The 18,341-nt window shown below is 39.8% G+C and overlaps 1 protein-coding gene across 3 annotated transcripts in view; it reads right to left on the reverse strand.

Moving 5' to 3' along the window:
- Window positions 1-18,341, reverse strand: part of LRRC7 (leucine rich repeat containing 7) — a 290,296-nt gene that overhangs the window by 120,379 nt on the left and 151,576 nt on the right. For all 3 annotated transcript variants that reach the window (XM_019528410.1, XM_019528409.1, XM_019528408.1), the window contains exons 6-9: window positions 16,001-16,064; window positions 9,442-9,516; window positions 4,175-4,319; window positions 1,138-1,210 (exon numbers count right to left, since the gene is read on the reverse strand). In XM_019528410.1, coding sequence (XP_019383955.1) covers window positions 1,138-1,210; window positions 4,175-4,319; window positions 9,442-9,516; window positions 16,001-16,064 — 357 coding nt within the window. The remainder of the gene's footprint in view (window positions 1-1,137; window positions 1,211-4,174; window positions 4,320-9,441; window positions 9,517-16,000; window positions 16,065-18,341) is intronic.

The raw sequence follows: 18,341 nt of genomic DNA on the forward strand, positions 1-18,341 counted from the left end.
CTGAGGGACCTGAATCTCTTCAGTCTCCACAAGATGAGACTGAGGGGGGATCTTGTGGCTGCCTACAACCTTATCAGGGGCCAGCAGCAGAGACTCAGGGAAAGGCTGTTTACCAGGGCCCCCCTTGGAGTCACCAGGAACAATGGCCACAAGCTGAGGGAGGATAGGTTTAGATTAGATATTAGGAAGAACTACTTCACGGTAAGGGTGGCCAGAGCCTGGAATAGGCTTCCCAGAGAGGTGGCGCTCTCACCTTCCCTGGAGATCTTCAAGAGGAGACTGGATAGGCACCTGGCTGGGGTTTTATGACCCCTGCCACCCCCAGTGCTCCTTCCTGCCCATGGCAAGGGATCGGACTAGATGATCTGTCTAGGTCCCTTCCAACTCACAGGGCACCATAATGATTGACTTCCATCAATTACTACCCTCTGGGTCTGAGTATATTATGGGAGTATACTCTTGAGGCTGGGAGCACTGGCCACAAGTTCAATTAAAGGTGTGATAGGAACCAGCATGGAAGTTATTACACATTTTGTGTTCCTGGTTTTATCACACCATTAACTGAATGAACGTGTGGCCAGTTCACTAATTAAGGCGTAATTAACCTGTTAATCCTGGCTTAAGTGTAATGTGTCAGGAGCCTATGTGTCTAATTGCTGCATGGAAAGTTCATTTAAAACATCTACAAAACATTCAAAGCAGCCTTTGTGCATGTGAAGTCTGGAACCATTTTATTCTCAGAGCTCAATGCAAGTTGTTGCTAAGGAGATAGATGTACACTGGTTACTTTCTTAAGTACACTATTACTCTTCTCCAATGTGTTGCTCTACAGATCTAAATTAGAAGTAATGTAGGATGGAAATGTCTCTTTGTCTTTGGTGGTTGGAGAAACATAACACAAAACAGCACATATTTTCTTTTACTTTAGACCAGTCTATGTCAATTGACTGAAGGGAGTTGTTCCCAATTTACTCTGGTATAAATAAGCCTCGTGTCAGGCCCACACTCATTCCAACAAACCTGTGCAGTTTTGTCTTTTCAACAAACATATACTCTTGTCAACAAAGCAGAGAAGAAAATATTTCTCTAGGCCCAAAAATTAGAGACACCAAAGCTTATAAAATATATTCTACTTACTTTCCAATTGCATTAGGCAGTATTGTAAGCTGATTGTCATCTACTTTTAGAGTTGTAAGCCTTTTCAATAATCCTGCAGAACAAAGAGGGACATCTTAAATGGCACATATGGTACAGAAGAGAGATTCTGGTCTTTTTTAGGGATTTTTATCTGAATGAATTAAATATGTCTAACTTCTAAGTAGTCAGGGGTTGCATACCACACAGGCCACAAGTCTCTGGGCTGCACGTGCCATGGGCACCACCCTCCCTGCTGTACTGCATGCCCAGGTGAGAGCCCCCACTGCACCACAGGCCCATGCTGGCACTCCCCACACTGCTGGCCCACACAGCCACAGCTTTACCCTCAGCTTCCCAAATTGTGCCACACTGCACTGCACTGCACACCACCACCCACTGGGACAGGCACAGAAAGCAGAAGCTGGAGAAGGGAGGGGGAACTCGGAGAGCCCAGCTGCCCTTGCAGCAGGAGATGACAGGAGCCCTCGCTGGGCGGGAGCCTGAGGCCTGCAACTTAAACCTTCCTGTGCTGCACATGGCCCAAAATAGAGTATTTAAAACAGAGCTGGTCAGAAAACAGAATTAACATCTTTTGAGAAATTCTAACATTTTAAAACATGTTTCTGTCCTGAATTAAGATTTCAAAAGTCAACATTTGAAACTTTTTTATATAGAAATTTAAAAAACATTCTGATTAAGAAAAGATGAAGTGATTTATTGAACTGCTTAGTTTAATATTAAAATAATAGTAATAGTATAATATTAAGATAAACAATAATTCTAATGTCCAAGATAGGCTTCATGGAAACAACACGCATTAGGAAAGAACATTACAAATAAAAAGCAGAAAGTGGCTTTGACCTCATTTATAAAATCTTTTGGCTAAGTGAAAGAAAAATGAGACAAAAAACGTCTGCCTCCATTATTTATGACGACACCCCCATTTAACATATTGAAGATTTTAGTGGAAGAACTAAAAAAAGGATTATATTTATATGAACATAGCACAACAGTGTGCAAGTATAGGAAGGATATAAGTATCAAAGGAACAGTCTTCAAGGATTTTAACCAAGGGTCGTCAGATGAAGTCTGATTAAAATAATATTAAACTGAATATTAAGAAAACTTTCCTAAGAGTGAGATCTTGTATGCTGAGATATAGTTTCTGAGATAGGAGATAAAATTAATGGAATAATCTCTAATTGAACAATGTACTCATGAATATGCTGCAGAAAACATTCCTGCAGTGGTGGGGTGATTGATGAGACATTTTAGTCGACATTTTCATCTAAAATTTCTACACATTAAATGCTGTTCCCAGGTTCAGGAATACAAAACTGGAGAATTGCTGATGACTTCCACAATAACTTTGGTTTTATCACCCTGATTAGGAGTGGTACTTTTAAACCTTTAAGGGCTTTAAGTGATACATAGGTAGAGATATCTTTAAAGCAATTACACTCAGAAATAATAGGAATCCCAGATAATCAACTCTGAATTCATCAACATCTCTAAGCATTTGCCTAATACTAAACCATGGGAATATTCAAGGAAAGTCAAGTTAGTTTCAGCCTTATATATTTTGCTGAATCAGGGCCTGACCGCAAAATAAATGATAGAAATCAAATAAGAAATAACATAAACATTATTTTATTCCATGGCAATTTATTTGTATAAAAGAGAGAAAATATATTTCTGTATATTTAATTGCTTCTGAGCTAACCTCAACAGAAGTTTTAAGCTTGTAAGAACACATACTGACTTAACAGGTTAAGTGTTAAGTGTTAAAATTAAGCATGTGCTTCTGCATGTGGTTGAATTGAGACAATATTGATGCTTTCATTGTTTAAAATAAAATTGCATCTGACATGTCTAATATTGTAATCCCAATTACAAATGTTGATGATGTTAAAAAATAAAAACACTTTCTGCTCTGACAAACTCGAGCCTGGAGCTCGCTCCCCTCAGGGGAACTCCAATACCACCCCACCTCCAGTGCAGGCTGGGCAAACCTCAACTCAGAGCTCCCTCCCCTCCCTTCTACCCCCCGCCCCCATCCTGTAGATAGTAATGGAGCTGGAAGGGTGGGCTTGGGCTTGGGCTTGGGCTAGGGGAGACAGGCAGCTCCTCCTGGAATGGTCGGAGGTGGTCACTCTAACTCGTAGCGCTTTCTTTGAAGATCCATGAGTTGAGTGAGGAGCTGCCCATCTGCCAGTGCCCTACATGTATGGGTACCATAGTAATTTGCCTATATGCAAAATACTACAGGCATGTTTATTTCAAAATCAGTGTTTTCAAATTTGCCCCTAACTTCCATGTGCTCAGGGAGATCAGGGTCTGACAGTAAGGAGGGAGAAGGGCTGCAGGGGGAAAAAGTTGAAAGTTAGGTGGCTACCTGACACCCCCAGATTTATTTTTCCTGGTGTGCCAGTGGGACAGGACAAAATCAAGGCAAACCTCCAATAATTAGATTTTATACCTGGAAAGTATGGGAAATCTATAAATTTCCTATATACAGACTCTTTATTGCGGGGGGGAGGGGGTTGTCTTATATTGAGGGTCATCTTATATTCAAGTAAATACGGTAATTCTATTAGAAAATAATTCAGTCAAGACTATTTCTTCTCCAATCTATTCTTGTGCATCTTCATGGCATCAGTGGAGTAGCACCCTTGGGTTTTGAATTATTTAACACATTAAAACAGACTCCTAGGTATATTACGAAATGCACAGAAGACTAATTTAACCAATTTCTGCTTCAATATTGATAAGCAGAGGAACTGCCAGAACCAGAACATTGAACTCTGTCTTTAATGGGGGAATTCCATAACTAGATCACCACCTGATGCCAACTTTACAACTTGGCTATTTCTCTATTTCAGGATAACCTGAAACACAAAGCTAAATCTCTCTGAATTCAGCAATAGTTCATATTCAAATCAGGGTCCTAGTTGGTAATTCAGGCTCATCTCCCCTGCACCGTCATAACATACATTCTTTTATGTTTTATAACTGTAAGATAACGTGCTCTTCTCACCTATAGAATCTGGGAGCTGTTGTAACATGTTAGACGACAAGAGTAGGTCTTCAAGTGCTTCACATCCTGATACGTCCAAGTCAATAGACTCTATCCTGTTTTTTGACATATCTAGGTATACCAGCTGTTTTAACTTCCCTATAGACTTGATAATGCATAGACAGTGTTAGTTGAATACCTATTTCACAAGAACTGCTGATGTTAAATAAAAAAATACAGTAACATCACCCATTTATCTTTCAGTATTTCAACATGTATTTTTAAACAGAAATATTTCATTGATGCGGTAATGTTTTGAACAGGAAGCTTACTAACTTCCACATTCAAAACAGTGCAAAATTAAGTCCTAAAGTTTAAGACAAAATTGAAAATAGTTAGACTTTTCCAGACATTGTGACAATTTTGAAGCCTAATAAAATGGTGGCTATCACTTAAAATATGCTATAATTCTAATCAAGTGGAAAAATCACCTATTGCTTATTGCATCACATATCATATTGTTCACATACAAAATACTAATAATCTTTGCTTAAAATTTTGTTTTTCAAAGTTCCAAAGGCCCATTCTTTCTTCAACTGGGCATGCTTGAAGAATTAATCTATATTTATGGAAGTTGTTCTTGACTTCACTGATACCAAGTAAGGGTTTCTAGGACTGAACCTTTATTGTCCAAAGAGTATAACATTATGGGTGCTGATCCAAAATGTTCATAATTCACCTACTGGATCTTAACTCTAACAATGCACAATCTGCCCAGATACAATATTTTAGCTCTAGCAATATCATCAATGAGCAATTTGGTAAACCTATGGAATTCTGTAGCCTTTTGAGCTATATCTAAAACTCTGATTAGGATTTAAGAGCAGGCTAAATGGAGATTATGTAGTTTAAACTTCCAAGAAAGCTATAATCCATTAAAAAGCCAACTTTACTTTTGACAAAGAGCTTCCCTCACCCCCACCCAAAAAAAAATCACAGCTCACAAATCTAAATGCAGCATTTAGAGAACTAGTTTTGGTGTATTAGAATGGAATTGGCACTTGGTCTTTAAACAAAAGTTCCCCAAGAAGAAACACAACTGTTGCTTGTGATTCTTCCTAAATTCATTCATATACATCTTGTAAGTGAAACAGTTTTTAATATATTAGAAATGTTGAAATGTTTGGCAAAGACGAACCAAGAGTCCAGTGAAAATACTACTGTAGACAAGTTAATAACAGAGTAACTGTAAGATAACAGAGCATAGTACCATTAACTTGAACTACCTTGCAATTACATTGCTTTCAACTGATGCTATAATTTACAGTAGTTACTCTGTTTTTCCTGCAAAGTTAAATGAGGAATACAGTATAAACCCTTATACTTCAAGAAACAAGTCAAACATCAATGCCTTGTTTTAAGAAGAAACTTCACTCATGGACTTCTCTCCAAAGAATGTGGAAGGGCCATGTTGATGCCATTTGCTTCTGAAGTTTTACTATGCTGAGATTAACAAAGTCTAACCACTGGGAATGGAAATTTAGGAAGGAAAACTGAAAACAAAGAATTCTAGTCTGATAAAATGATAGCTCTGAAAAATAGGATAGCGAGGCAGAGACTGCTGAGACCACTTTTATCCAGGAATCTATGCAAGACAGAAATGCTTTTAGAACTTTATTCTGTTAAAATCTGCTTTCTATTGTTATGTTTTCTTCTGTTTTGGGGGGCAAATGTTCTATTATTTTTCCATTAAAAAAAATTAGTGAAAGCTAAAAGCTGGCATTTTCCAACGTGGTGACTTAGACCTAAAAAGGTTGAGACCATTACTATATGTTCATCATAAAATGTAACAGAATTTTATGGCTTATTTTTTCTTTTTAGAAGAGATTCAATTCTTTATTGATTTATTTTTAACCAAAACACTGACTAAAATCTGGAAATCCAGCGACTGACTTCAAACTCTGATTTCTTGACTCTGAGGTTTTGTGCATGTGTGCTTTGAAGTCAGCATTCAACAATATTAATATTTCATGTAATTTTTTTCATTGTGAAATCAGCTGGGATCTTATTGGAATAAAAACAACAGAAACAGTTGACACACTGCATTCGCTAAAACTAAATAAGTTATTTGGGAGTCCAATTCTGTGAGCTATTGAGCACATTTAACTTATAGTAACTTTTAGAAGAATTGAGAAAGATCAGTAGTAGGTGCAGATCACTTTGAGGGACTGGATCTTACAACACTCATGTGTCTAACCTCTTCTATTCAAGATACACTATATCCATCCTAAAAAGTCAGTGAGAGTAATAAAGCTCTAATACTTCTGTTACGGATCTCTCCATTGATTTCAGCATTAACACACACTTTAGCTTTACTTTTCTCTAAGTAAACACTTAAAAAAGTGGTAATGGATCTTCAGAGAAAATGTCATCTTTCCACAAGAATATACTCTTCAACATTAGATAAAGACAGTTACAAAGAAAAAGTATCTAGGATGGCAAGTTGTAGCACCATGCAGCATGATGAAATATCAAGAGCAGAACAGACCTCTCAAGGTCATAATGCAAGTTCAGAGAATGAATTCATCAACATGCAATACTTTCTGAATATATTTCTGATATTAATATATATCTTTAAAATATTATCTGCAGAAATGGGAAACAAAATCCAAAGGTGTGCCAAACAAAATATTTAACTGTGCAATCTATCTTGAATAACATGGGATCTTTTCCCTAAACAAAGGGATATTGAAAACTGTATTGCTGATGCTAATAATTAACTAAACTAAAAATAAGACATAAAGGCACTGAGGTGAGGTAGTAGTAAATGCCTGCATAAGGATGACACTGTTTTTCATATTCTCTCTCTGACCAGCGTCACAAACAGATCTGCTATGCATCTATGGATGGGTATCATGACAATCTTTAAAGACTTTTTTTTTCTAGATACCTGCTTCTTCCCAAGCAGGCTAGGGGTAACTCAAAGTATAATCAAAGTACAAATAATCCCCATTGAATTCCATCAGCAAGGAGTTTCAGGCTTCAGCAGACAGTACATATAAGAAGATATGGAACAGCTTCCCTTAGCATATACAAGTAGAAGTTCTGACTGCTGAACTGAAAAAAAAAAACATCTTACAGGGTGACCCAAAAAGTTTTATGTGCCCCAAAACATCAATTTTGCCAGGGGTGAATTCAGTGGGGCTGTAATGGCACAGTCATACCCTGTCTTTTGGACCATGCTGCAGAAGCAGCAGCCAGGGACTTATGGTCCACACAGCAGGTAAAAAATCTAACCCCCTGCTGCTATCAGCACACCCAACCTTCCCCTCTACATTCAGTTGGGGACAGCAGCAGTGGTGGGCAGGTGGGGAAGATGAAAATGGGTCCCTCCCATTTTCCTCTTCTCCTGCCCACCACTGCTGCTGTCCCCAACTGACCCAGGAGTGGGCGGATCTTCAGAACCACTCATGTCTCACTTCACCTAGACTGTATGGGAGGCTGGGCTCAGACTGGGACATCAACAGCAGGGAGGTTTTTCTTCCATGCCTGGTCCTCCCAGGGCATTCTAAGCTAGCCTGGGAGCAGGGCAAGGAGAGGGAACCTGACTGATCCCGCTGCTGCTGTCCTTGGCCAAACCCAGCTCGCTGTGCAGCCTGGCTGAAGCAGGACAAGAGCAGCAAGGAGAGAAGCAGTGGTGGCAGGTCTCCCTGCATACAGAATTCTACACAGAGAAACTAAGGGAGAAACGGTAGGGCAGTGAAATGAACAATCCACTGACAATGAAAGAGAAGGAGTGGATCCTGAAAGTGGTGGGAAAGGGATTCTTACCTGCTTTGGGGACTTAAAGAGTCCCTTGCTGCTGCTGTCAGTGGGCACTTCTACACAAAAAATGCTTAATGCCCATTAGACTAATTCTACTGCACATTAACCTGGCTGGCAAAAACTATGCTTATGCACTAATGCACAGTAAATTAGTCCAATAAGCATTAAGCATCACAAAAAAACCCTGTTCATTTGCACTAATGCTTAATGCTCATTGGACTAATCTACTGTGCATGTGTGCATGTGATGGATTTGTGAAAAAAGGAATATGCTGACAGGACAGAATGTAGATAGTATGATGACCACAGAGAAGCCAATCAATGATGCCCAGAGATGAAGAGTCATCAGAGTGGGAGAAAGAATACAAAAGGAGGGATTTCAGAGCAGCAAAGGGTCCCCCAAGAGAGGAAACCCAGGCCTCCATGGACAGATGTCACACCACCAGCCCATCTCACCCACCCCATCTGGGGTGGGCCTTAGCTACAGCCGATCCTAGGGATGTGCAAGGCCCAGGAACCAGGGCATATCATCCTGTGCGAGGGGAGAGGAGGGGACACAGCCACTGCATGGAATGATGGTGCCCTCAGCATGTGCCAATGACATTGTCCACAGGGCCTGTATGCCACTGGGCATGGAGCCCCACAAAGCGTGGGGCCTGGGGCGGTCACCCCAATTTGCCCCCTTCCCCCAGAAGGATGGCTCTGGCCTTGGCCTTTGGCCTTCAGGTTGCTGACATCTGATATTCAAGAGAGAACCTCAGGGTGAAGCTAGCATACTAACCAGATGCACCTTTCCTCTGTTACAGCTCTAGGACTGGTAGATATAGAATCGTTTGCCTTACTGCATTATTCTTATCTGCATTTTTTCAGAATCTGAAGCTATGAATAGATCTAGTGTCTCAAAACTGCATTTCTTGGTGCTGGCCAAAATAAATAAATCAGCCAGTTCTGTTATGAAGAATTCCCTGCACATGTAGAATTTTTTTAGACCATTTGGCAGATTTGGACTCTTACTAGACAGAAACAAGTATCTTGTCAATCAAAAGGAACAGCATGGAAGTTTACTCTGGTATTCCAGGAGATTATACAATGAAAAGATTTTCACTCTGACAAAAAAGATTTATGGTAGGGCTACCCAGTATATCTGTCAATTCTCCATAGCCTATCTGCCACAGAAGTTATTTTCAATCTAATCTAATCCAAATGCATCAGTATCCCTTTCTTTTTAATTTGATGGCATAATATGGTATTTGCTTTGACATTCAGAATCGCATATAGGGTAAAAAACAACATGGCAATTTACAGATCTGTGACCAAGAAATCAGCAAAGTATAACAGAACTAAAAATTCTAAAACAGAGACATACTTTCCCATTTAGATACCAAAAATACACACCAACCACACATTACAAATGTAACCAATTATACTTCAAAAGAGATAATTACATAAAAGAAATGTTCATACCCCAGGCAGTATTTGAAGTGAATTATTGTCCATCCACAGTTCCCTTAGATTTTGTATTTGATCTAGAACCTCTGGCTGGGGAAAAATAAACAATATAAACAATATGCTGTTCATTCTGTATTTTTTCTTAAGATGTGTCTCTTCATTCTTGATCATCTACATCAGGGGTTTAGATATAAGAATGTATTAAGCAATATATCCATTCAATTTACATACATTATTGGGGGGCGGTTAAAGCTTTTTCATAGAGCTTTTTAGTAGAGAAGCATGCATGCAAAACTTTAGCAGTCCTAAATTATTTTGGCTGATGAAACAGAATTTCTGAGAAAACAGAAACTAAATCAGGATTATAGAGATTTAAGAGTTGTGTTGACTTGGAAGATTGAATATACAATGGAACACACATTAAATGTTGGCATAATTCAGGTCTTAACAACACAATTCTTAACAACACTACACAGTACTGAATTACTTGTAGGATTTAGGGCACTGTTACATGATCTAAACCTCCAAAATTTTCTCTCTCAATAGCTCAAAGTAGCAAACCACCAAAGGGAAAGGGAAAGCCTCTACCTAAGCCTAAAGCAAAGAAAATTTTCACAATGACAACTTTAAAGGTTTGCTTCTTTCAAGGCTGTAATGTCAGCAGGTAAGAAAGGCAAGATCCTCTCCCAGAATGCATGTCTGTGCCATGTTCAACTCATTAGTTAAATAAGCTTGTGAAAACCAGCTTTATTATAAGGCATTAGATATTCTCACCATTAAGTATTGAGCAATATTATACTTATTAAACTCAAATTGTTCTCATTGGCTGAATGTCTTTTTTATAGTTAATAATGGATTGTTGATGCAGAAAATTATGTTGCAATAATTTTTATATGCAACTTCAGAACATTTCTGATTTGCCAAAACTCAAAGTGAAATATTTTAATTCAGCTTGTTTCAGACTGAATCAATATATTTACTCTTGTTCAACTGACCAGAAATATTTCATCCAGAATTAGTCCAACAAAACAATAAATGCCATTTCCCTGACAGCACATCATCTTATGGAAATTATAAACCAGGTCTCTACTCTCTCCTATGGACAAGGCTCCCAGGGGAAAAAAAAACATACCTTTCTTAAAACAGTAAAGATTCCCTTTTGAGCAACCTACATGGTATATCATGGGAGACGTAGAGTTCAAGGTGCATCACAAAAAGACAGGAACATAGGATGGGGCATAGGCTAGGGAGAAACAGAAACTTTCCTCTTCAAAAGAAAGAGCAGGAAAGGCCTGCTGCAGCGTTCGCTGTGTGCTTAGTAAGGAAGGCTTTTCCCTCTGATGAACAGCTTTTGTGGTAGGGTAACCCAGGAGGCTTTACTAAAAAGCTGTTCCAGAACCTTCACTTCTCTGATAGCTATAAACTTTCTAACTTTGTGGCTAGTTTCTACCCAAATAGTCAATACTGCTTGTTAGCTTGCACCATCTTTACATCTCTCTCACACAATTATAGGCAGCAATCATATCCTATCTCAGATTTTATTTTTCTAGACTAAACAAGCCATGGTGTTTTGGGGGTATATCTACACCCTGTTCCTTACCTGGCCTGCCAGAATGCTTCTAATTGCACTCCACCCGCCCACGACATGCCACACCTAGAAATGCAGTGAAACAGCTCCAGGGGCAGCCCAAGAAGCCATTCTCAAGTACCCACAGTTCTTGAGAGATGCAGTGGGGGGGATGCGCTGGTGGGGTTTGTATGCATGAGCAGGAGAAGGTAAGTAATATGTGCTCAGGAGTGTCCTTGGTGGAACTCTATGCGACACTGGTCAGGCCACAGCTGGAGTATTGTGTCCAGTTCTGTGCGCCCCAGTTCAAGAGGGATGTGGACAATATGGAGAGGGTCCAGAGGAGGGCCACCCGCATGATCCAGGGACAACAGGGCAGACTCTACAGTGAGAGACTGCGGGACCTGAACCTATTCAGCCTCCACAAGAGAAGGCTAAGGGGGGACCTGGTGACTGTCTATAGACTCACTAGGGGGGACCAGAGGGGTTTGGGGGAGACGCTGTTTCCCCTAGCGCCCGCTGGCATAACAAGGAGAAATGGGCACAAGCTGTTGGAGAGGAGGTATAGATTGAACATCCGCAAAAACTACTTCACCGTTAGGGCGGCTAGGAGCTGGAACCAACTTCCAAGGGAAGTGGTGCTGGCCCCTACCCTGGGGGTCTTTAAGAAGAGGCTGGATGCCCACCTAGCTGGACTCGTTTGAGTCCCATTTCTCTTTTTGGGGTTTTTGTTGTTCTCCCGCCCTGGCGGGGGGTCGGGCTAGAAGATCTACTAGGTCCCTTCCGACCCTTAATCTATGAATCTATGAATCTATGAAACACAGTGTAAATGAGTTCTTTGCCTCCTCTCATGAGAAAGCCTTTCTACCAGCTTGAATTTATCTTTCTTCTTCTACTTGGGTATCTAGTTTGTACTCTGTTTTAGATGAGATCTCACCAATGCCTTGTATAATGGCAAAAACTTTTTCCTATCTTTATTCCTATACCTTGCCTGATAGATCCCAGAATAACATTTGCTTGTTTCACAGCTATGTGTCATTTGTGGCTTATCATTATTCTGTGATTAACTAAAATCTGGAGGTCTCTCATCTTCTCTGTTATTTCCAGTTCATAGCAGAAATGTGTGTTATTAGGCCCTACATACATGGCCCTACCTTTTATCCTATTTAATTTCATCCCACTTCTGCTGTTCTGATCATTAGGTCATCTCATTCATCCTGAATGATATTCTGACTCTGATGATGCCTTCTAACTTTGTGCCATCAGTAAAATATTATTAGAACATATTCACATTCTGTTCCAACATCATTATAGAAAATATTAAGTAAGATCCCAAGACTGGTTCTTGAATAACTTCAGCCCAGTTCTTCCTCTTTCACACCAGCCATTGTCATCTCCCAATTCATGTTACAATTTCTGTACTAATTCTCAACATCTGCCTCATAAATATTTGTTCAGGTGACACTGTATCACATGGTTTAATGAAGTCTGATAGGTGAGATCTACTGTATTTCTCTGTCTAGAAAAAGTTTCTCTCTTATCAAAGAAAGAGAAAGATATCAGTTTAGCCGGTACAGTTTACCTTTGGTAAACTCATGTTAATATTTTATCCAGTTTTCCTTATGCCATGGCTAATTATTCTCGCTTGCAATATTTGTTTTATAGTTTTCCATGCCACTGAGGCAGACACACAGGTCTATATATTTTTGGTCCCCTTTTTCCTACTTCTTAAATACAGGTTCCATCTTAGTTATCTTATAGTCATATGTTAGTGCTTCTAAATTACTACTGGATTTACAATATCATGTGCTGTTTTTTCAAGAATTCTGGGATGGAAGTTATCCAGTTTTCCTGACTTCAGCTCTTTAAGGTGTTTGAGTATTGTTACTACCTTTGATGTGGTAATTTACAGTATTATGTACTTATTACCATTATTCCCATGCTTCAAATCATAATCTTTACTGAATACTGTGAGGAAAAATATTCTGTTATTTTGTAGGCTATACTTAATTACCCTTAATCATGATGCTGGCCTCAGTGCATGTCAGCCTCATTTCTTCTTTCTTCATTTCTCCTTTAATTTATACTTCTAAGGTATAGCTTTCTTTGTTGAACTAGACTCTGCTTATTTCAATTATATACCTTTTTGAGGTGTTTATTCATCCTGTTGGACTCTGAACCACCCTGTCAAGATTTTCCTTTGTTTAGGATGCATATTTTAGGTAGTTTTGTACTTCTGATGTAAAGAAATTCTAACCACCATTTACATTCACATCCCTGAGTTGTTAAGTTTAGTTTCCTTTGCTAAAAGTTCTCAACTGTCCTTTCAAAACAGAAAGCATTAGTTTCTGTCCTGCCTGTTTATCTTTCCAATTAATAGAAATTGAATCGACTTTTGACCATTTAGTTCAAGGTTATTTTCTACGACCAGCTATTCCATAACACTTTTACCATTGTTCAAAACCTAGTTATTAGTTTAGTGAGGATCCGCTGATTAAACCAGTCGGTTATCACACCCAGAGCCCTACCATTATTAGTAGCATTTGAACTGTGGTCTGTAGCTAAGCAAGAAAACTTATTTACCCATCTGTATCTGGAGTCCTTGTGAGCATGTCACTGTGGGTGCTTATTTGCATCATGCACCTGATACTAGAATTTTGCCAGGACTGTCAGGTCAGTTGGTGCATGTGCCCAGTCTTTATGCACTGAACCAACCATACATAGATCAGTGTGGGACCAACCACAGTTCTGGTTCATTTCTCTACACTACTTGAATCTGAAGCAGTAGGAAAGTAAAACAAGTACTGAACTGACCATGGGGACAACCCATCTTGAAGAACTCTAGTTACAGAACTAGTAAGTAACTTTTCCTTCTTATTCATGCACTAATTTTTGTCTACATTCCCACTGTGAGGTGCTTCCATGCAGTATATTATCCAGGATGTGGATACTTAGAATTGTTGTACAACTGAAGGTAGTACTGCCCTGTACTATCTGAAATAGATGCATATAATACTGCCTAATGCTTAGAGACTGTATGAACAGAGCCCCATGAAGTTACCCTATGTATATCAATAATGTGGATATAGTCTAAGCCACATATAGTGGTGTTGTCTGATAATCAGAGGCAAAGATTTTGTAGGGCAATATCATTTATTGGACCAACTGCACAGCTGGGGTACGATTAGAAAAGATTTTGAAGGCAAGACATTCTTCATCAGATCATAATTTGATAATCAGAAAATTGCTCAACATTCATGGTGGGTGGTTAATCCTTCTATCCCATCCTAACTGCTGTCAGTGCTATGCTATTAGCAGAGCAGAAACTGACTAACTCCTGTCACTTTCAAGCCTACTATTCAAGTTTCTGAATAACACTGTAATGAGCGTTAATGTGGTGCTAAAAGCTGAGAGCAGGATGTTCCTGCATGACTCAGCAAGACTTAAATTAATTTAATACTGAAATCAATGGGATCTGGAAAATGGCTAGTGCCACTTGTAGGATTTAAATGGTTGCCCATGGGCATCTTAAGTAATTTTTACTGTATATCTTCGGATGCCAGGCTGCGTGGCATGGCTTTAAAATGCCAGAGTGCTGGGTAGTCCATCAACTCCCCCCACACAGATACCTTTAATGTCATGTAGCTCTAGCATGCCACATGTTCAAATTAAGGTGTAATACAAATCAGTCAGGAACTCACCCACTAAACAGGGAGTATAGATAGCCTGGGAGCAGGCACAAGCAGCTTGAGGCAGACCTGAATGCATGGCTCAGCTCTGTGCTCAGACTCTCCAGAGACAGAGCTTAGATGTGGTGCTGGGGCACTCTTGCAGGCCTTCTACAAGCTACAGGTTCATTGCTAAAGTAATTTACACCATATAATTTGAAGGCCTAGGCAAGTGGGTAAAACTTATTTCTCGGTGGCATGTCCAGGATCTCCCAGGAAGCAGTATATACATACCTAGGGACCCATTCTCAAAAGTGACTGTGGCCAGATTCTCAAAGGTATTTAAACATCTAATTCTGTCAGGACTTTCAGCTCTTAGGACCCCCACTACAAGTCAGTGAGACCTAAACTCCTTAGATACTCAGGTTGTTTTGAAAATTTTACTTTAGCCCACATGAATTCCATTTTGTGCCAATCACTGCTGTGGGTTTAGAGGTGTAAATGCACAGACTGCTCACAATTAACTGATGAAATCACCAAATTAGTTTACAGCAGGGGTGGGCAAAGTCCAGCCCACAGGCCGGACTGACCCACAGTGGACTCCATTTCCCAGCAGCCCTTGCCTGCATTGCTGCAGCCAGTTTCCAGGGAGACCCCAGCAGCCCTGGTGTCATGACAATAAGGGGCCAAGGTTTCCATGGAGACCAGCCCCTGCAGCACTGGCAGGGCGCACAGCGGGGCAGGGAGCCTTTCTGGGATCTTGTGGCAGTGACAGCATGGTCCAGAGCTGGGGCCTGCACCACACTGGGCAGGGGCATGCAGATAGTGGATCGTGGCTCTGCCCTGGCTCCAGACCATGCTGTCACCACTGCAACATCCCAGGCCTGGCCATGAAGCAGCTCCCCACCCAGCCGTGCTTTCCTTGCCAGCACTTCTGGGGTTGGTCTCCATGGAAACCCTGGCCTCGCACTGTTACAGTGCCACTGCTGCTGAGGTCTCCGTGGAAAGTGGCCACAGCAACTCGGGCAGGAGCTGCTGGGAAGTGCAGTCTGGCCACTGGCTAGATCCACCATTTTGCCCACCCTTAGTTTACAGCCTGGCAGATCACCAAAAGCTATCAGCTGGTAAAAAAATCCAGTCACTTCCAGCTTTGCCCTGCACTGAAGCAGTACGCTGGAAAGTTAAAGTTCTTGCAGCCCCAGTATCAGTCCTGTTGGTTATGGGAAATTTACTACTTTACTAATAAATCTGTCCAGATCTGTAATATATTTTGAATCAATATTTTAATTCTCCATGCATAAAAATCTCATGCTAAAATGCTATTAAAGCTTTTTCTTACCAGTTCAGAGAATTCATTATTGCCTAGGTCAAGCCTCTCCAGCTGCATCAGTTTGTGCATTGACCTGTAAAAGACAGGGAAAATACCAGAAGTGAGACCTTTTTTTGGACCAAATCCTGCTTTCAGTTATATCTGGGTAAACTTCAAATTAAGCCATCAGCTATAGAGTTAGGTAAATGAAAGTGGAATGCCTAATTTTTTAAAAAGTTAAGTCATATCAGTCAAAGGTCTTCAAGCAAAGGAAAAAGTTAACAACTTTTACTATAAAAATAACCACATGAAGTTAAATTAATTATATCAAATTAAATGTTGGTATAATTTCATTTATCATTTCATTTTTTCATAAGCAGAATTTTCCAAGAAAAAAAACTTCATTCACAAGATTTTTTAATAAATAATTTAAAGCTAAATACATTTTGCACAACTCCAATAAATAAGTTATTTAAGGAATATAATCATATAGTGCTAAAAACTGCACTTGGTTCTTTACAGGAAAGGTATAAAGATATGCTCCCTCTCCTAGTTGTCTCAATGTGCAGTAGAGTTGATTATGTGAAACACAATTGACCAGAAAGTCAGTTAACTGGAAGGTTTTGTATTAACACAATCATCAGCCCACAATTACGTTTTGCTTCTTGGGGAGACAACTGTACATTGTTTACTAGCACTTTCAGATTTTAATACATGACATAGTACCATATGTTTATTTCTTGTTCCTTTTTAATATTAGCGGTGCAGTATAGTACTTTGCTGTACAGTACAGTTTTAGCACTTTATGTTGTAGTGTTTGACTATCCAGAATGATGGTGACACTAATGATTCTGGATAATTGTTGTTCTACTGTAATTGCAGACATGATTCAACAAAACTAAAATTCACTTGTATGCAGAATCAACAGAAAGACTATGTGCTAATTAAATCTCACTTAAATTAATCTAACATAGGATTCAGCAACTTTTTTAGGTTGCAGGTCAGAGTGACCCAGTCTCGGTCAAAGCCCTGGGTGGGCAGGTGGGTGCTAGGATCATTCTTCTGCCAGCGCTTTTTTCTGCAGTGGCACATGGGGAGTGCCTGCAGCTGGAGCATGTCCCTGTGGCAGCATAGGAAAACAGCTGCTGCCAAAATCCACCACAGCTTCATGTCTGTAGGCTGGATCATATGGCTCCATCGACCACAGGGTGCCAACCCCTGATCTAAAATAATGCATAAATCTGATACCAGCCCTTTATTCATGGGCGATTCAAATACTAGGAGGAAAGAGGGAGAGAAAGGATAAAGGATACAATAGTAAGATTATTAGATTATTTGTTTATGGAACGTTTACAGTTTATGTGCTACGTAAAAATGCCACATTCAATCCACTGAGTGGAATTTATGGCTCCATTCTATACTGCAACAGACCAAAAAGGTGCAAACAAGGTAAGAAACGTGTTAAATATATGTTGTTATGCTTGATCTACATAAAAGATTCAAAGACTGGGAGATAAATCCTGTTTAGACTCAAGTCAATGAGAACTTGCCATTCAGTTCAGTGGAGCTAGAATTTCACCCTAGTATTATTTTATATAATACAGACACAACAAATTCATCCTAAGTATAACCTGAATATTAAAGACATTTGAATTGCACCAAAAATGAACAAGGGTAAAGATATTAGATGGTAGGGAAAGGGAGTTTTCAAGATGAGATTGTAAGGGCAGAGGTATAATTCAGGGGCACAGACGCAGGAAAATAGATAATCATATCTTAAGAATAAACATTTTTTTGTCAATGGAGGTTATGGAAACTCCTGAGTAATTTGTGAACAGCAGCTGTAGAACAGATGAACACAGTATCCATAAAGCAATTACTGTAAGTTCTTAATTGCAAAAGATGCTCTATTATGGCTTACAAAGGCAGCTAGCCTGTAAGCCAGGCCTGTTTAACTCCTCATCTCCTTTACACTCATTATGAAAAGTCTATCTTTGAAATTGTCATCTCTTTCAAATTAAAGAGAGGAAATAAGAAACTTCAATCACATCACCAGTTACTGTTGATTATATGGATTCCACAGTACAAAAGCAGCTTACATTGCAGATAATTCCATCATTTCAGCACAGAGATATCACTTAATGTTCGTAACTCTCAATTGTTTAAACTTAGAGCCCCTCTACATGTGTGGGTAAAGGTGTGATGGGACCTAATGAGTGATCTACATATCATGCCTCCTGCCATGCCACACATGCAGGGGGAGATCCCATCGTGATTTATTGCCTATGCAGGAGTAGCCTGACCCTGGGCTCCCCATGCACCAGCAAGAAATAAGCTCCTTATTAGGCTAAGAACCCCCTTAGTTGAGCCG

Source organism: Gavialis gangeticus, unplaced genomic scaffold (genome assembly GCF_001723915.1).
Source record: "Gavialis gangeticus isolate Ggan-Ray unplaced genomic scaffold, GavGan_comp1, whole genome shotgun sequence".
NCBI lineage: Eukaryota > Metazoa > Chordata > Crocodylia > Gavialidae > Gavialis > Gavialis gangeticus.